The following is a 20,357-nucleotide window of genomic DNA, read 5'->3' as shown; positions in this document are numbered from 1 at the left end:
ATGCCGGATCCTTAACCCACTAAGCAAGGCCAGGGACCGAACCCGCAACCTCATGGTTCCTAGTCAGATTCGTTAACCACTGCGCCATGACGGGAACTCCATAAATGGAACTTTTAATTCCCATCCTCAAAGACCTCTTCTTCCTGGGTTGTCCCTATGTCAGTTAAAGAAAAAAAAAAAAATGCCATGGAGTCAGTTGCTCAAAACCTAGGAGTCTCCTTGATTTCTCCCCTTTCTTTACCTCCACCATTCATTTCATCAGTAGCAAGTGCTCTGTAGTACATCTCTGGTCTGTCTACATCTCTACATTCGTTTTTAGGCTACCACCATCTTTGGTTTGGTTGCTTGCATTAACCTTCTAATCTTCTTATTTCCACTTATTTCCTATAGTTTATTCTTCCCTGGCATTAAGAGTTATAAATCAAATTATATCATAATGCCTCCCATGTAAAACAAAACTCTTTGGTGGCATTTTGTTGAACTTAGACTAAAACTCCTTAGAATATAACTCCTGTCATCCATGTTCCCCCCCCCCCTTTTTTTTTTTTTTGCTTTTGCTTCTTGGGGCACACCCGCAGTATATGGATGTTCCCAGACTAGGGGGTCAAATCGGAAGTATGGCAACGCAGGATCCAAGCCTCATCTTCGACCTACACCACAGTTCATGGCAACGCCAGGTCCTTAACCCGCTGAGCAAGGTTGGGGATCAAACCTGCACATCCTCATGGGTACTAGTTGGATTCATTTCCATTGCACCACAATGGGAACTCCATTGTCATGCTTTTCTTGATTTGGTCTCTGCCTACTTCTCAGTTGGGGGCTATTCCATTCAATTCATGCTTCTGGCTAACTAGTTTCTCCCCATTTTTTTAGACATCTGTTCTAATGTCACTTCTTCGGAAAGACCTTTCCTAATCTCTCTATCTAAAGTATCTCCTCCCATTCCATTTGCTACCCTATGTCTTTATTTTCTCCATTTCTTCTCTTTATTTTCTTCATGGCACCTGTCACTTTCAAAAGTGATCTTAGGAAGTTCCCTTGTGGCGCAGTGAGTTAAAGATCCAATGTTGCCAGTCCCTGGCCTGGAAACTTCCATATGCCACAGGTGTGGCCCCAAAACAAAAGTATCTTATTTTTACCTTGTTTGACTTGTCAGTTGTCAGTCACCTCTCAGTAGACCATAAATTCCATGAGGTGGATTGTTCTTATTTACTGGCCTGTCCCCGTCATACGACATGTATTCGGCACTCAGTAATTATTTGATAAATGAATGAATGGCATATGAGTCTTTCTCTGATCTTTCTTTTGCCTCTTTAACCTTATTATTTTGCCTCTTTAACCTCACCATTCCACAGCCCACCCTCATTCCAGGTATACTGAACTACATAAACCCGTGACACAATGTATTACTTCTATACCTTTGTTTAAGCATTCTCTTCCTGAAATGTCTCCATGTCTGCCATGCAAGCATCTGTTCACCTTATGGTGTTCCATGAAGCTGTTTTGAACCTTCTCCCCACCAGTGGGATTGACCATTATCTCTCGTAGCACTTACAAGTTTTAACTATGTGTATTGGCTTATAGCCCAGCATTTCACTGACTAGTATTTTGGCTACTTTGGCACAGAGGCGCTTTCTATCTACAGGGCCTAACACATGGCATACACTCAATACATGTTTCAAAATATTATCTCAATTAATTCTCCAATATCCTTTTTTTAGAGCTTGGAAAAGTTGCCTGACTTGCCTAGACTAATATAGAAAAGTGGTAAAGCTTCAGTTTGGATCTTTACCTGACTCCTGCATCCATGCTTTTTTCCACTACATTCCTTCATTTAATATTCTGCTAATAACTAGATCCAGAGTTGCTCTTGAGGGAAAAAAGCAGCGCTTACAGTTAGTGATTTCTTTTGTGTGTGTGTGTGTGTATAATGTCATTTATTTTTAAGTGTTTACCTGTAAATATTTGGTAATATTTTGTAATATTTAATAAAGTCCTGTCATCCAGAACATATGAAAAATTTTTAATCTACTAAATTGTTTCTCACAGGGCTATGGCATTTCCTCTGTGCCATCTACCTCTAATTCTAAATCCATAAGGGAAAATAGTAATGCTGCGATCATCAAGAGATTTAACCATCACAGTGCCATGGTCCTGGCAGCAGGTCTCACGAAACAGTTAAGTATACATGCAAAGGTGCAGTATCTGGCTTCCCATCATCACCAAATGGAGTTTGTTGTTGTTCTGCCTGTGGTTTTTAACATTAATTTTTTTTTCCTTTGTTTTCAGAGAAGCACAAAATGAACACAATGGTGAGCCCAGGAGCATTGATGGAAATTCTGGAGATGTAGACTGCTTTCAGCCAGCAGTCAAAAGGGTATGGGTAAAAAGCCTGAAACATTTGTGGCACAGATTCCTCCAGATACCTTATATAACTGGTAGTACCTTATGTTGATCCTTGATCAGTTCAGATGACTCTGTTCTTCTGACCAGAAGCATTTGGCTTAAATTATAGAATATTTATTTATTTATTTATTGCTTTTTTAGGGCCACACTCGCAGCATGTGGAGGTTCCCAGGTTAGGAGTCGAATCGGAGCTATAGCTGCTGGCCTACGCCACAGCCAAAGCAGTGTGTGATCTGAGCCTTGCCTGCGACCTACACCACAGCTCACGGCAATGCCGGATCCTTGACCCACTGAGCGAGGCCAGAGATGGAACCTGCATCCTCGTGGATCCTAGTCAGATTTGTTTCCGCTGAGCCACAACAGGAACTCCTGTAGAATATTTTAAAGGGTACTTCCTTGGTTTTGACTTGCCAGCCTACTTTCCATGGGTTCAGGTGTATTAACTGTTTTTACTGTTTTGGTTTTTTTTTCCTTCACACACAGACACACACACATATTGACATGTATTTTATTTAATGGGAAAGAGTATTCAACAAAGGCAGTATGACGGAAGGAAAGAACTGAAGGTTTGTGTGATCTTAAAAGATAAGATTTGGCCATTATGTAAACATAGCATTTCAGAACTGGAAGTATCTTTCATTAAATACTGAAGAAATCACTTTGGGTTGTGGGGGAGTATGAATCGTTACCTACGTGTGTATTTCTTCTCTCCCTGCAACTTTGCCAAGCTTCTCAATCCCTCAGTTTTTTTAAGTTCCTCTCTCTCTAATTGTAAAAAATAAATAAATAAATTATGGTAATGCTTTCTTAGAGGGCAGTCAGACAATATATTAAAATTTTAAAGATTTATACCCTTAATTCCACTACTGGACAGTATTTCACTTTGGACATACTTTGTCTTTTTTTTTTTTTTTTTTTTTTGGTCTTTTTAGGGCCGTGCCTGCAGCATATGGAAGTTCCCAGGGTAGGGGTCGAATCACAGCTGCAGCTGCTGTCCTACACCACAACCACAGCAAACTGGGCTCCGAGTCACATCTGTGACCCACACCACAGCTCACTGCAACACTGGATCCTTAACCCACTGAGTGAGGCCAGGGCTCAAACCCACATCCTCATGAATCCCAGTCAGGTTCCTTACCACTGAGCCAGGACCAGAACTCCTGACAAAGATTTAGATACAAACACTCATTACAGTATTATAATTAAGAAAATAACAGGCATCCTAATATCACTGGTACATCCATACAGTGGAGATTGATGCATGCAGCAGTTAATGACCTTAAAAGAATTAATATGTTAAAAAGTTCACATGTAACCATAACAGTAGTTCAATTCATTAAAACTAAATCAAGAAACCATTTTTGAGTTGCGTGACATACCATATTAGGTCGTGGGAAACAAAAATGAATAAGACTTATTCTTGTCCTCAAAGAATTTACTGTTCTATAGGTAAGAGCAAACCAAAAGAATAATTACAAAACCAAATTTAAAGTATAGTAATAGTGTGATTTACAATAGAAACCAATGAGTAAGTAAGTTAGTTCACAGAACAGATTGTACGGTACAATTAAGTTTATGAACTTTAAAAAGGTGTGATGGCGGGTTCTCTGGTGGGCTAGTAGTTAGGACTTATTGTTTCAACTGCTGCTTCCCGGGTTCAATGTCTGGTCTGGGAACTAAGATCTCACATCAAGCTGCTACTCACCACAGCCCCCCAAAAAAGGCATTGTGGGTGAGTCTTTTATGTGTTTCTGTCACTTAATATGTTTCTGTAGGGATATACACCTTTAAAATTCTCAAAACTAGGAAGATATTTCTTTTCTGAACTAAGAAAATTGCCACTAGGTTAGAGGTGCTGGGAAGTGATGCTTCTCTTTACAATAGTATTGGGTACCCTTGACTCTTGGTAGTGGAAAAGTTGTCAGAAATTTTGTGTAAATTTTTACAATATTCAGAAATAAACAATCCAAATATTCTTTCAAGTCAATGATTGTCTGCTGTGTGTTCTACAAGGGTTTTTATAGAATGAGAGCTCCAGAAGTAATATAGAATTCTTATATTCATGGAGCTTTCAGTTAAATATGAAAGCCAGGTTACATAACTAGGCCTTAGCAGAGGTTTAGTTTTGGATTTATATGAGACACTAGATAGATACATGACTTAGGTAAGGCAATAACAGGGGTAGAAAGGAATTTGACATGTGGGGAAGGTAATGAAGACATTGTGCTTTGAAGTTGGCTGAAAGGTGTAGAGCTGAGAAAGTAGTAAAAGCTTAGGCTGAGTCTAGGTGAGGTGGGACTAATTGATGTATTACTCTCAATATCGTGCTGAGGTCAGATTTGTTCCTATACTACAAGGGGAGTAATCAGACTCTAAAAATGAGGGGGAGTTCCCGTCGTGGCGCAGTGGTTAACGAATCCAACTAAATCATGAGGTTGCGGGTTCGGTCCCTGCCCTTGCTCAGTGGGTTAACGATCCAGCGTTGCCGTGAGCTGTGGTGTAGGTTATAGACGCGGCTCAGATCCCGCGTTGCCGTGGCTCTGGCGTGGGCCAGTGGCTACAGCTCCGATTCGACCCCTAGCCTGGGAACCTCCATATGCCGTGGGAGTGGCCCAAAGAAATAGCAAAAAGACAAAAATAAATAAATAAATAAAAATAAAAATGAGGGTAATTTAAAATACTAAGTTTTCAAATTCATATTCTTTAGATACATTTAATATCCTAAACATTTTGATCCTAGTTTTGGAAGCTACCGGTGAGAGCTGACTAGATGAATTGTAAAATTGTTTTCACAAATGTTTGTGTGATTGTCTTTGTGTCGTTTAATGTGTTTTTATTATAAGGCTGTAGAAATATAGCAGTTTGTTACTAATTCCAGAAAAAAAACAGATTAGTAAAACCCAAAGTAAAGAATCCAGAAGTAAATCCAAATACATACGTGATAAACATAGTACTTCAAGAATCAGTAAGAAACAACACTATTCTACAAATGGTGTTGGGACTATTAATAATTTGGTATTTTAAAAAACTCAGATTTGCTTCCTTACTCCAAAATAAATTCTAAGTGAATCAAAGATTTAAGCACAAATTAATCCACAGAAAATAAACATAAAGGGCATATTTAAAACTGAAAAACACCAAATGGGAATAAAAGTATTTGCAACACATGTAATTAATGTTTTACCTTAGGGTGAAATAGTAAAATCACATTTTCATTTGCCAAATTTTCAAATATTAATGGTTCAGTCATGCTTAGTATGATCATAGTGTAGAAAGACAGGTGGTCTGTGGAAGGGCTTGGTGAGAAAATGGGTTCAGCCGTTTTTAGAGGAGACGTATCTCAGAAGTAAGGCTCATGGTGGGAAGACTTCATATTTTACCCTCGTACAGTTTTATGTTTTCAGTCATTGTACTTTACAATAAAAAGTGCTGTGTTAATTATAGGCGAAGTTACAGGAGTCCATTGAATACGAAGACTTGGGGAAAAATAATTCCATAAAAACAATTGCACTAAACCTCAAGAAGTCAGATAGGTAAGTTTGGTGAATATTAAATTAACTTGAAGCCAAATGATTTTGTATCACAAGTCATTGCAGAAAATATTCTACAAGTTTAGCGATTAAGATTTGATCAATTTGGGAGTTCCCGTCGTGGTGCAGTGGTTAACGAATCTGACTAGGAACCATGAGGTTGCGGGTTCGGTCCCTGCCCTTGCTCAGTGGGTTAAGGATCCGGTGTTGCCGTGAGCTGTGGTGTAGGTCACAGACACGGCTTGGATCCCGCGTTGCTGTGGCTCTGGTGTAGGCTGGTGGCTACAGCTCCGATTGGACCCCTAGCCTGGGAATCTCCATATGCCGTGGGAGCGGCCCAAGAAATAGCAAAAAAACAAACAAACAAAAAAAGATCAATTTGTGCCATAAAATACAATATCTTATTTCCTTAAAAATTTACTTTGCATATCTCAGGAAAAGACCCTAAATGATTAAAATCAAGAAATAAATTTTGGCTATCTGTGCTGTTTTCTTCTTACTGCCTTATAGGAATTAAATTACTTTATTAAACTCTTTAACTCTTTACTTTGGATATAATGTCGTATTGAGACCTCTAAGATATTTGAAAGACAAATGTTGAACACCTTTATTCTATATGATTGGTAATTTCTTTTTTGCTAACCTTCAGGTATTATCACGGTCCAACTCCAATCCAGTCGCTACAGTATGCAACAAGTCAGGATATTATTAATTCTTTTCAAAGTATTAGACAAGAAATGGAAGCATATACACCCAGATTAACTCAGGTAGGTGACTTGTACTCTTCGAAAACCAGAATTCCCATACTTACTTCCTCAGCTTAGGGGCATATTCAGATTGAACCATAAAACTAATATTTTAATTGAGTTTAAAGTCATATTTCTGCTTAATAAATCAAAAAAGTGAAGAGATGGGAGTTCTCGTTGTGAAGCAGTGGTTAACGAATCTGACTAGGAACCATGAGGTTGCAGATTCGATCCCTGACCTTGCTCAATGGGTTAACAATCCGGCTTTGCCATGAGCTGTGGTGTAGGTTGCAGACCTGGCTTGGATCCCGCGTTGCTGTGGCTCTGGTGTAGGCCGGTGGCTACAGCTCCGATTAGACCCCTAGCCTGGGAACCTCCATTTGCCGAGGGAGTGGCCCTAAAAAAGGGGAAAAGACGAAAAAAAAAGTGAAGAGAGAGGAGAGGTATTTGGTATTTTTAAGAAGCATCTGAAGGTGATAATGAAAAAGAAGGTGAGTTTTGTGATTGCTGATTTTTTTCTTCCTTACACTAGTTTTATTAGAAAAATTTTCCAGAGGAGTTCCTGTGGTGGCTCAGCCGTAGCAAACCTAACTATCCATGAGGACTCAGGTTCAGTCCGTGGCCTCACTCAGTGGTTTAAGGACCCAGCATTGCCATGAGCTGTGGTATAGGGCAAAGACGCAGCTCGGATCTGGTATTGCTGTGACTGTGGTGTAGGCCAGCAGCTGCAGTTTCAATTAGACTCCTAGCTTTGGAACCTCCTTATGCCACAAGTGTGACCCTAAAAAGACAAGAAAGAAAGAAGGAGAGAAAGATCTCCCAAATTTCCATTAAATTTCTGTTCATCACTCTAGATAGTCTTTACTCTTCCCTGCCTTTATTCATACTTGAGTTGATCAAGTATGAGTTCTGTCAGTTGAGTATTTCTTGATTCGATTACCTTGATTTAGGCAAACCTGGCCAGTTTTCTACACTTCCCCCCCTCTTTGATTCCACAGTAATTGTCTGAATGCCTTTGACATACCATCCTCTTTAAAATCTGGCCCTAACCCTACATCTCCAGTCCTTGCTCCAGCTATGTCTCCTCCATTCCCCTTCCCCCATAACCAAGAGTCTTATACTCCAGCCAGCACACTGTAAATTATTATCTACATGCTTCCTGTACATTTGCTCATACTTTCTCTCTTAGAATGCCCTTAGCCTATTTTTATCTCCAGGGAACTAATGATAATTATTCAAGACAGCTCAGATTCCATTGCCTCTGTAAAGCAATCCTCAGCATGCCCAGTAATGAGGTTTTTTTCCCCCTTTTCTCTGTGGTTTTTTTTTGTCTTTTTGTCTTTTTTGTTGTTGTTGTTGTTGCTATTTCTTGGGCCGCTCCCGCAGCATATGGAGGTTCCCAGGCCAGGGGTTGAATCGGAGCTGTAGCCACCGGCCTACGCCAGAGCCACAGCAACACGGGATCCGAGCCGCGTCTGCAACCTACATCACAGCTCACGGCAACGCAGGATCGTTAACCCACTGAGCAAGGGCAGGGACCGAACCCGCAACCTCATGGTTCCTAGTCGGATTCGTTAACCACTGCGCCACGACGGGAACTCCCCTTTTCTCTATTTTCATAAGCACTGAGATGCTGAAGTCATACCTATATTGTTTTTAACTTTTTATTTTGAAGAAATCTGGGATTTACAGAAAGTTGCAAAAAAAAAGTTTTCTGGCCCATTTTGAGTGTAGATACCTTTACCCCTAAATATTTCGGCCCATGTTTCCTAAAACAAGACATTCTCATAAAATAACAGTACAGTTATAGAAACTGTAAGTTAACACTGATAAAGTGTTACTATTTAACCTATAGGTCTTGGAGTTCCCGTCGTGGCGCAGTGGTTAACGAATCTGACTAGGTTACAGGTTCGATCCCTGGCCTCGCTCTGTGGGTTAAGGATCTGGTGTTGCCGTGAGCTGTGGTGTAGGTTGCAGACATGGCTCGGATCCCATGCTGCTGTGGCTCTGGTGTAGGCTGGTGGCTGCAGCTCCGATTAGACCCCTAGCCTGGAAACCTCCATATGCCACGGGAGTGGCCCTAGAAAAGGTAAAAAGACAAAAATAAATAAATAAATAAATAAATAGCCTATAGGTCTTAACAAAAATTTCACCAATTTTACTAATGTCCTCATAGCAAAAGAAAACTTTTTTTCTTGTTTCAGCATCCAAATTAGGTTCATGAATTGCATTCCTTTCTCGTGTCTCTTTAGTCTCCTTTAAAATGGAATCGTTTTTTAATCTTAGTGTTTTATGACCTTAATGTTTAAAGGGTAAAGGCCAATTTTTGTAGAATGCCCCCAGTTTTCATTTTCTCTAATACTTCTTCATGATTGGATTTCATGTTATGCATTTTTAACAAGAATACCATCCGACAGATGTCTCAGTGATGTGTCATCCTTCATGCATCATATCAGGAAACACATAATTATTTGCCCTAACTTGCAATAAACTTTGATACCTTGGTTAAGGCACTATCTACCTTGGTTTCTCCACCAAAAAGTTAACAGATTTTCCCTTTGTCATTAATAAATATCTTGTGAGGAGATGCTATGTAAATATTGTTTACCCTCAAACTTTTACCGACTAGTATTTTAGAATCTATTGCTGATTCTTGCTGAAAATCATTATTACCATGGCAGTGATTAAACGGATAATTTTCTAGTTCTGTCGTCCAATCAGTTGACCTACTACTAAAGGGAAGACCTTCACTTCCTATCCTCTGTATTTTTTTATTTATATCAGCATGGATTCTTATATGGTTCTGTGGGTTATAAATTGTTGTTACAATTTTTTTCTTTTTTTAAACTAAGGTATAACTTGCATATGGTAAAATTTACCTTTTTCAGTCTATGCTGCAAGTTGCATATACAGTTGTGTAGTCACCAATACAAGATGAAAAAGTCATCCCCAAAAATGTGCTCTTATGCCTTTGTGGTCAGACCCTTTCTATTCCCTTTACACTGGGTCCTGTTTCTTTCTGACAGTAGTTTTTGAGCTCCTCTCTACTTTATGGCACAATGAGATAGATGTTCCATATCCATCTTACCCTTTCCCTGCCAAGCCACAGAATCTTCCTTTAAGTGCTGAGTAGATTTAAAAACCAAGATCTGAGTACAAGATGTACTCATTGCTTGGGATGTCATTTGCTGCTGGTCTTCTTGTCCTTTCAGGAGACAGGGCAAGGAAATATATGTTGTACATACGTATGTACACATAACAAATTTGGGGTTATTTGACTACATCTTCTCTTCTAGACTATAATTGTCCAACATCCGGCCCTTGGAGCAAAGTAGGTCTACCTAACTTTCAATCTGTGCTTATTCTTAAATAATTAGATTCCTGTCCACACCCCCAAAAGTGATTTAATTGTCTGAGACACATGCAGAGATTACCTGCTCTCAGGTATGTATACATGAGTGTAGCCAGTGGCTAATTGATAAGCTCAGGAGTCACTGAAACTTGTGGTCACAATGTACTGTGACATTTTTTCTTCCTTTTTTTTTTTTTTTTTTTTTTTTGCTTTTTAGGGCCTTGCTTGTGGCATATGGAAGTTCCCAGGCTAGTGGTCAAATCAGGGCTACAGCTGCTGGCCACAGCCACAGCAACATGGGATCCAAGGCACATCTGTGACCTACACCGCAGCTCACCAGATCCTTTAACCCACTGAGCAAGGCCAGGGATCGAACCAGCATCCTCATGGATACTAGTCAGATTCATTTCTCCTGTACCACAATGGAAACTTGCTAACATTTCTGACAGAAGGAAATAGGAATAAAGTGAACTTTCATTATCCCTCCACTCATGGTTGGCATGTAGTGTACTCTTACACCAATTAAATTTGTTTTCATCCAGCCCACATACACATGGATTTCTGCTTGTAAAAACTCCCTTGAAAACCCTTAGACAGACTAACCCTGCACTTGAGCTGTTCAGCAGATGATATGTTTCCCTCTATAGACAGTGCCTGGTACTGGTTAGGCAGTTATTGAAGAAATAATTCAATTATGTTCCTAAGTGTTGATACCGATACATTGGGGAGTGTGTTTTGCATTTTTTCCCCTTTATTTTATTTTATTTTTTAAAGAGAATTTAGTTATGTTTATATACATTTTAGTAATGGCTATATTTATTCATCTTTTTATGTTTATTGTTTTGCTTTTTAGGGCCATACCCAAGGCATATGGAGGTTCCCAGGGTAGGGGTCGAATGAGGGCTACAGCTGCCAGCCTATGCCACAGCCATAGCAACAAGGGATCTGAGCTGTGTCTGCGACCTACCACACAGCTCATGGCAACATCAGATCCTTAATCCACTGAGCAAGGCCAGGGATCAAACCGGTATCCTCATGGATCCTAGTCGGGTTCATTAATCACTGAGCCACTCAAAGGAATCCTGGTTTTTTTCCCTTTTAGCTAGGTATATTTACTTCCTTGAAAAATGACAAATAATATGTTTCTGCTCTGCAGGGTTTTCTTATTTGAGGATACATGTTAACATTTATTTTATTGACCTGGTTTTCCGTAAACTCAGTTTCACCTTGAGTGCTAAGAGTTCGTAAATTAGTACTTAAAAGTGGGCTTGACTAAGAGAAAAACAAATATTATATGATGTCAGTTATGTGGGATCTAAAAGATAGTACAGATGAACTTGCTTATAAAACAGAAACAGGTTCTTAGACATAGAAAACAAACTTAACGGTTACCAAAGGGGATGGCAGCATTGGATAAATACAGAGTATGGATGGGATCAACAGAGGCATACTACCGGTAGACCAACAACAAGGATTTACTGTATAGCCCAGGGAACCATATTCAGTGTCTTGTAATAAACTATATTGGGAATCAGGGGGAAAAAAGATACATATGTATGTTTAACTGAATTACTTTGCTGTGCGCCTGAAATTAACACAATTTTGTAAATCACCTATAAGGGCAGGAGCAGGCCCTAACTCGACAAAAGCATGTGTATTTTGAGATACCTGATACGTAGACTTGCCTGATATTCCCGTAAGATTGTTCAGTATTCTGTTTTTACACATACTGTGTTTTTAGCCTCATGGGAAGTAGTTTACATCTCATTACTGTAAAGTTATGTGTTTATGCAGGAATAAATATTTATTGGGCATTTTGCTATAGAACTGAAATGGTAAGAGAAAGATGCCCCCCCTACCCCAAAAAAAGAAAACCACTTTTTGTGTTAATTTCTTTCAGGTTCTCTCAAGTAGCGCTGCCAGTAGTACCATCACAGCACTGTCACCTGGAGGAGCACTTATGCAGGGAGGGACACAGCAAGCCATAAACCGTATGTACTGGACCTCCTGCTGCTGTCCCTTTACTTAAATGAGCTCTAAAGAGCTAGTTGAGAAGAGTGCTAAAATTTTCTTTGAAACATTTCTGGGATTTTCTGTTTTACGCATCTAGATTCTGAAGCATATACATTTCAGAATAGTTTTAATTACAAATAGCTGGGAGTTCTCATCGTGGTGCACTGGAAATGAATCCGACTAGGAACCATGAGGTTGCGGGTTCGATCCTTGGCTTCACTCAGTGGGTTAAGGATCTAGCATTGCCATGAGCTGTGGTGTAGGCTGGCAGCTGCAGCTCTGATTAGACTTAGCCTGGGAAACTCCACATGCCGAGGGTGCGGCCCTCAAAAGACTAAAGAGAAAAAAATAGTAATAAATAAAATTTTAAAAAATATATTATAAACAGCCCATATTTCTGTGTCATACTAAAAGGTTTTTTTTCCTCCCGCACCTGTTGAAATAAAGCAAAACCTAAGAACTCCTCCAAAACCCCAAGAGAATTTAAATTCTATGATCTGTCAACCGCAAAATCAGCAACTTATCTCAGAAGAGCACCTCCTGGTTTGGCATTGACAAAGAGCACACATTCACATTTATTCTCTGAATAGTCATTCTTTGAGAGACTGTACAAATGGGAAAATAGCTTTTACCCCATGGACTTTTTTTTTCCCAGAGATGGTGCCGAATGATATTCAGTCCGAATTGAAACACCTGTATGTGGCTGTTGGAGAGCTTCTCCGGCACTTCTGGTCCTGCTTTCCTGTTAATACGCCATTCCTAGAAGAAAAGGTCAGAACCAGTTCCAGACACAGCCAGCTATTGTGGTACTGTGATTTAGTGAGGTGTTATTTTGAAATTGAAAGATTGTGTTGAATGTTTACCGTGTGCCAAAAACTTTCTGCTTACATTGTTTCATTTAAGCTTCACACATCCTGATGGAATGGGTATTGGTGCCCATTTTTGTAAATTAAGGCACTTGAGATCCAGACAAGAACCATTATAATCATACATCTTAAAACTTTTATCTACTTCTGGTTAGACTCAAGCCACTGAGAGTGAAGAACAGAGACCCAAACAAGTCACATCACTGAAATTATTTATTTGGTACATTTTTAGGATAATGAAATTCAAAGATTTACAACAAATGTAGCACTAGCTATTTAACACTAAAATCCTTTTAACCAATTAAAGGACAGTTGACAAGTAGAAAAATGTTTTCAGTGTTAATAGTAGTAGCTTTTTAGCATTATTTACAATAGCCAAGACATGGAAGCAACCTAAATGTCCATGGACAGATGAATGAATAAAGAAAATTTGTATATACATAATGGAATACGGCTTGGCCATAAAAAAAAATAATAATGCCACTTGCAGCAACATGGATGGACCTAGAGATTATCATACTAAGTGAAGTAAGTCAGAAAGAAAAAGACAAATATCATGTGATATCACTTATCTGTGGAATCCAGAATATGATAAAAATGAACTTATTTACAAAACAGAAACAGACTCACAGAGAACACACTTACGGTTACCAAAGGGGAAGGGATATGGAGGGATAAATTAGGAGTTTGGGATAAGCATATACAAACTACTATGTATAAAATATATAAATAGCAAGATCCTACTATTCAATATCCTGTGATAAACCATAATGGAAAAGAATAGGTAAAAGAATACATACATAGGAGCTCCGGTTGTGGCTCAGCAGTTAACCAATCCGACTAGTATCCATGAGGATGCGGGTTTGATCCCTGACCTCACTCAGTGGGTTAAGGATCCACCGTTGCCTTGAGCTGTGTGTGGTGCAGGTCGCAGACTCAGCTTGGATCCTAAGTGGCTGTGGCTGTGGCCACTAGCTGTAGCTCTGATATGACCTCTAGCCTGGGAACCTCCATATGCCTCAGGTACCACCCCAAAAAGACCAAAAAAAAAAAAGAATAGATATATTTGAGTCATTTTGCTGTATACCAGAAACTAACACAACACTGTAAATCAACTATACTTTAAGAAAATGTAATAGCTTATATATAGATTGCTCTTGTAAACATTCTTTAAGAGAAAGAAAAATACCCCCATTAAAAATAATAAGCTAAAGATTTTTTAACAAGCAACACTCTAAAGAATGCAAGTAGCCCAATAAACCTAAAGAAATTTTCATACTAGTATTCAAATAAATTATCTTTAAAGCTACAGTGAAGGAGCATTTTTCATCTACAATTTGCAAAAGAATAGAAAAACTTAAAATGATGATTGTTGGCCAAGTTGCTAAGAAAAGAGTCCTTTCTTCCGCTACAGGTACTACATTTTTTAAAAATTCTTTGATGCAGAAACTCAACATTTAGAAATTTGACATAAAGAAATAAATAAGAATGAATGTGTGTAAATATCTAGCCATGGAGATATTTCTCTACCACTGTCTGTGTAGAAATGGTCTGAATATCTACCAGAAGGGGATTGGTTAAAGAAGCAGTGTCGGTATGCTCAGACATTGAAATACTATACATCTATTTTAAATGATAACTTAGAGACTTACTATTTAGAGATGTTCACATTAAACCAAGTGGATTTGTTCTTTGGTTTTGGGGGGGGGGGGTTGTATTTTTAGGGCCGCACCTGCAGCATATAGAAGTTTCCAAGCTAGGGGTTCACATTGGAGCTACAGCTGCTGGCCTACACCATAGCCACAGCAACGTGGGATCTGAGCCGAGTCTTGGACCTGTACCACAGCTTGCAGCAACACTGGATCTTTAACCCACTGAGTGAGACCAGGGATCGAACCTACGTCCTCATGGATACTAGTCAGATTTGTTTCCGCTGAACCATTGTGGGATCGTCTCAAGTGGAATTTTAAAACAGTAAATAATATACATTTTCTACATTTACATTTGTATACATGCGTGAAAAATATCAAGAAGGATGAGTTATGAATCAAAAAAATTAAATATATTAGAAATTGCTTCTGTGCCTGGTGGAGCCAATCTTTAAAAAAAAAGAAGTAACTTTATGTGTGTTTTTCTCTTAGCTTCCCTGTAGGTTCTTTGAGAGTTCTCTGTAATTCATTATTCCTCTCATCTTTTTTAGGTAGTGAAAATGAAAAGTAATTTGGAACGATTCCAAGTTACAAAGCTCTGCCCATTCCAAGAAAAAATTCGGAGACAGTATTTAAGCACAAATGTAAGGCAACAATCTAATTCTAGCTTGATTTTTTTTTTCTATGTGTTAAAATATTGAAATTGACTTTGTTTTCTTATAATAATTGAGAGTATATATTGTTTTTTCTGTTGCTGAGAGTACTGATTTTTAGTTTTGGCCATGCCCTCAGCATGCAAAAGTTTCCAGGCCAGGGATCAAACCCACACCACAGCAGTGACAGTGCCAAACCCCCAATTCTCTGAGCTACCAGAAAACTCCAAGGGAGTACTGTTTCTGGTTGGGCTATTTTGTTTTTGTTTTCTTTTTTGGCCACCCCATGACATACGGAGTTCCTAGGCCCAAAGATCAGATCTGAGCTGCAGTTTCAACTTACGCAGCAGCTGTGGCAACACCAGATCCTTACTGTGCTGGACTGAGGATCAAACCGGCATCCTGGTGTTGCAGAGACACTGCCAATCCCAATGTGTTGCAGCAGGTACTCCAGGGAGTACTGTTTTAATTGTGAAATTTGTCATACATTCTGAGGTGTATAAAATATGTCATGTTTTTTTAAATAAGTATCTGTGTACCTACCAATCATGGTAAGAAATGGAATATTACCAGTACTCAGAGGTGTTCCCTGAGTGCCCCTTCACATTCTCCCGAGGCTGAGACTAACCAGACACATGTAATAATCATCTCTATGCTTTTCTTTCTTTTTTTAAAACTGTCTTAGGGCCGCACCTGTGGCATATGGAGATTCCTAGGTTAGCGATCGAATTGGAAGTGCAGCTGCCAGCCACAGCTACAGCCATGGCATCTTGAGATCTGAGCTGCGTCTGTGACCTACACCACAGCTCATGGTAACACCAGATCCTTAACCAGGGATCAAACCCAAGTCTTCATGGATACTAGTTGGGTTCATTTCCACTGAGCCATAATGGGAACTCCTCCATGCTTTTCTTTATAGCTTTTCAGCCTACATGTATGTTCCTAAAAATAATTGTTTGGGGAGTTAACACTGTGGCACGATGAGATTGGTGGCATCTTAGGAGTGCTGGGACACAGGATTCAATCCCTGGCCCAGCATGGTGGGTTAAGGATCTGGTGTTGCACAGCTGCAGCCTAGGTCACAGTTGCAGCTCAGATCCGATCCCTGGCCCAGGAACTCCATATGCCACAGGGCAGCCAAAAAAAGGGAAAATAATATAAATAAAAATATTTATTTTGAAAATGTGAGTAGCAAGTACAAATCTAGCAATGCAAAGAAAGGCAGAATTTACAAAATTCATGAATTTATTTATGAAAGTAAACTAACAGTTCCTGGGTTATGTCCTGCCTTCAGCTTGCCTGGTTGTTAACAGCAGGGCAGGACAGTGGGCAAGGTGGCAAGTGAGAAATGTCACCTTGTGCCCACGGTTTTTAGCATTGTTTTTAAATGCTAGGCTTGAACAGTGACACAGGATTGTGTGTATATAATGCAAGTCTTCTTAGTGATGACTTGGGGGGGAAAAAGTATATCCAAACTTAGAGTTCAGTATTACAACAAGTAGGATAATCAAAACAGGGAATTTTGCATTGAAAGCCGAAAAAACTTTCATCAGTATTATTTTTAGTAAATTTTTATTCCCTTAATGTTCTAAGTGTTTTTTCTCAAAATATTACAATATTATAGTCAGAAAAGAAGCTTGAGTGTCTTCCCACAGCACTTGAATGACAGGTTTCAGCTTGGCCTTCTCAGTTGATTTTAACTGTCTAGAGCAAGTGGTAAAAAGGATTCTGAGGTCATATACAAAATTACAGGATGATATGGTGTTCATCCCTTCTGTGTGGTACTGTGGAACCACTGCTACTTAGCAAGCAGAAAAAGTGATTTTTGTACAGTTTCCAGACAGAACCTGCCCCCTCTCCCCCCAGACACAAACACACACACAGAATGATAACAGATATGGTAAACAGATATGGTAAATACAGGGTTGTTTTATTTTGCTTTTGAACTCTGATTGACTCTTAAGTTACTGGCATTCTAAAAGAACTTAGGACTTCTGGTCTCTGTCCCCATGCTGCCAGAATTGACTTCACCAGTCTTCCAGCCATGTAAATTACACTGTCCACTTCCAAGGAGACAAATAATCCAGAGACATTCTACCTCAGGAATCTTTATCAGTTTAGATCACTGTGGTCCTTCTGAGAGAAAAATTATCAAATGAGAATATGTAGTCCTGATCTAAGGTGTGACAGTGCTTATGTGAAGCTTTGAAATCATTTGGATTCTTCCATAAGCTACTGAGTTATACTGAAATCCTGAAATGTTAGAGCTGAAAAAGACCCTGGAGAACACAGAAAGCTGCTTCAGAAGATTGACTGGGCAGCAGAATTAAGTGCAGGAGCTTTTGAAAATTGGCAGATTCCTGGATCTCATCCCAGACCTGCCATCTTAGAATTTTCAGGGGAGTAAGACATTTTTCAAATTTTTTCTAAGATAATGTTGATGCCACCCTCTTGACCTTAGTTAAGAAACTAATGTTTAAATCTAGAAATCACCAGTTTAGTTCACCTCTCTCATTTGACAGAAGAAACTGAGGTCTGGGACACAGGCTTTCATGTCATCCTATGACTGGTTAATGACAGGGCAGACATACAACCCAGGCACAGCAAGTAAATTTTCAGATTCTACTGTACCCGCCCCCCCACAATCTCTCTTACCTTTGTACAAAATGTGTATATAGCACCTTCACAGAGGGCTTGAAATTGCTTTTTAAGGAAATAAAAAAGAACTTAGAAGCTACACTCTATAAAAGTATATATTAGATCTGGATCAGAAGCATTAACTTCCCCAACCTTTACCCTGTTGTTGCTTAAGTTTCTTGCTGTGTTTTTCAGTTGGTAAGTCATATAGAGGAGATGCTCCAGACAGCCTACAACAAGCTCCATACATGGCAGTCACGGCGTCTAATGAAGAAAACGTGAAGTGTCTGTGGCTGTCACAGGTTTTGTGAGATTGAGTGAACTGTGACCTACAATGACTCTGGAAGCCTGGCCTGACAGACCATGCAGGTGATCACACAGAAGTGACAAGAAACATCTGCACGATGCCGACCCTCAGAGCTGATGCTATTGTACTTGCACATTGAGAACTGAAAGGAAGGAATTGTGATTAAACTAACAGCTGGAGAGGTAAATTAAGGCAGAACCAAAATGAGCTAAGTTGCATATATATATACATATATATATATATATATATATATATATATATTTTAAAAAGACACTGTTTACTGCAGTTACTCAGGAACTGCTTTTGATTCACATTAAGCTGCTTTCAGAAATTAAAAAAAGAAAACAACACTTTTTAAAAGGGTGCATTGATAAAATCTGAGGTTTTTGATTTTGGTTTTTGGCTTTTTTTTGTTTTGTTTTGTTTTCTGTGTAAATTTTTTTCCTAAGTTTATGGCACAGGGTACACCTTAAGTATTTCTCCATCTTCCACTTGGATCCTCAAGTTTTGCTGAATTCTAGTTGTACCTTATATCAGCACGTTAAAGACAGTACTTTAAAGTAAAGCAGAGGGAGACTGTTGCTCAACCATCAGGAAACAGTTGTAGTCAGAAGACATCATTGGTCCTGTGTTTCCTACGGAAATAAGAAACAATAAATATTGCACTGAATGTTTGTGGTTTGGAGTCCCTACATGATAAAGGGGCAATATATTTGCAGCAAATTGTGTGAGGTTTTAATGCAGAATTTTGTCAGAAGACAATGGCGCTGCATGTTTTTCTTTGAGTGCAAATGTACATTGCTAAGATTTTTTTAAGATGGCATGTGCTTTGAAATGAGGAAATTGCATTTTTAAGAGTTTAAAAATCTTATGAGTGAGAAATACAAGAAATCTTACTTATTTTCACCTCTTTAGGAAAAAATAAAAGATGTTTCTCATACCTCTTTTTTTCCAGTATCTGTTACTCTCCTTGGCAAATCAATAATCATTGCATAGTGACTGAAAAGCCAGAATGCAAAGGGGGAAAAAAAAGTTATGTTCTTATTTCTGAAATCCGTGCCATATTTTGTTCCTAATAGGGTCAACTCACTGTTTAAGACTTTAGATGTATTAAAAATTACAGAAAAAAGTAAAATTTTTATAGATACTCCTTTAACTGTAACATATTTTGTGATTATCCTTGTGTGTAGTGCTTACTTGGGTGGGCTGCTTGAAGGCTATTCATTTTTTAAAGCTATTAGACTAGCTGATTATCTTTTATAAAATGGCTACAGCAGGTCAAAAACCTGTTCAGACCTTGAACCAGTAAAAGTAAAGAGGCAACATCATTTTTCTGCTTTAGTCCTCCCATTTCTCCTTTAGATCAGTATAGTAATGATATATTACACTTCACAGTTTTACAAAGTGCTTTCAAATATATCATTGCCCCAACTACTCTATAAGTAGTATCAATGGAGCAGATAGGAAAATGTTTGAAACAGAAGAGTATGTCTGTTGGGAAAGGCAGACATAAATAAAATGCTCTGTTGAGTGCTTGTTTAAAGATTAAGTGCTTGTTTAACCTCAAGGAAGAAACTCTTGGGCGAATGGGGTAGGCTTCACTTTAAAGAGGTCTCAGCTAGCCTCGAATGTTGATAGGAAAGGGTATGAGAAGGGTAAGAAGGCTCTGAAAGACCACAGTGTGTTGTGGGGGACAGTGTTGGATTGAAGGATTGGAAGTAACAAGAGGCTGAGAAAATAAATCCGTTTCAGTTCAGGTTGTGAATGGCTTTATTTTCCAAGGTAAGAAATTCAGACCTTATCCATGGGGGATCGTGTAGAAAATTTTAATCAAGTAAGTTGTTTCTGTGAGGTTGGTTGTTTGGTTTGGTTTGTTAGGTAAGAAGTCCAGTGGTTATGGCGTTCCCATTGTGGCTCAGCAGGTTACAAACCCAGCTGGTGTCCATGAGGATGTGGGTTCAATCCCTGGCCTCGCTCAGTGGGTTAAGGATCCGGCATTGCCGTAAGCTGTGGTGTAGATCACAGATGACACTTGGATCCTGAGTTGCTGTGGCTGTGGCGTACCCCTAGCAGGGGAAATTCCATAGGCCGCAGGTGTAGCCCTAAAGAAGCAAAAAATTTTTAAAAAGTCTAGTGGTTACAGATGCCAAAGCCTAGAACGGAAACTAGGTCCAAATTAAAGTGGAAATTTGGTAAGT

The 20,357-nt window shown here is 39.1% G+C and overlaps 1 protein-coding gene across 1 annotated transcript in view; it reads left to right on the top strand.

Annotated features, from left to right (window-relative positions):
• The window catches only part of GTF2H1 (general transcription factor IIH subunit 1), a 43,272-nt gene extending 23,966 nt beyond the window's left edge, over positions 1–19,306 (top strand). The window contains exons 8-15 of the mRNA XM_047776169.1: positions 2,050–2,177; positions 2,290–2,377; positions 5,851–5,939; positions 6,586–6,703; positions 11,935–12,025; positions 12,703–12,818; positions 15,114–15,206; positions 18,048–19,306. Coding sequence (XP_047632125.1) covers positions 2,050–2,177; positions 2,290–2,377; positions 5,851–5,939; positions 6,586–6,703; positions 11,935–12,025; positions 12,703–12,818; positions 15,114–15,206; positions 18,048–18,134 — 810 coding nt within the window. The 3' untranslated portion in view covers positions 18,135–19,306. The remainder of the gene's footprint in view (positions 1–2,049; positions 2,178–2,289; positions 2,378–5,850; positions 5,940–6,585; positions 6,704–11,934; positions 12,026–12,702; positions 12,819–15,113; positions 15,207–18,047) is intronic.
• Positions 19,307–20,357: the final 1,051 nt, after the last annotated feature.

The sequence above is a fragment of the Phacochoerus africanus genome, chromosome 4 (assembly GCF_016906955.1).
Source record: "Phacochoerus africanus isolate WHEZ1 chromosome 4, ROS_Pafr_v1, whole genome shotgun sequence".
NCBI classification, from domain to species: Eukaryota; Metazoa; Chordata; class Mammalia; order Artiodactyla; family Suidae; genus Phacochoerus; species Phacochoerus africanus.
Note: the sequence above shows the minus strand (reverse complement) of the source record. Positions and strands in the feature narration are given on the sequence as shown.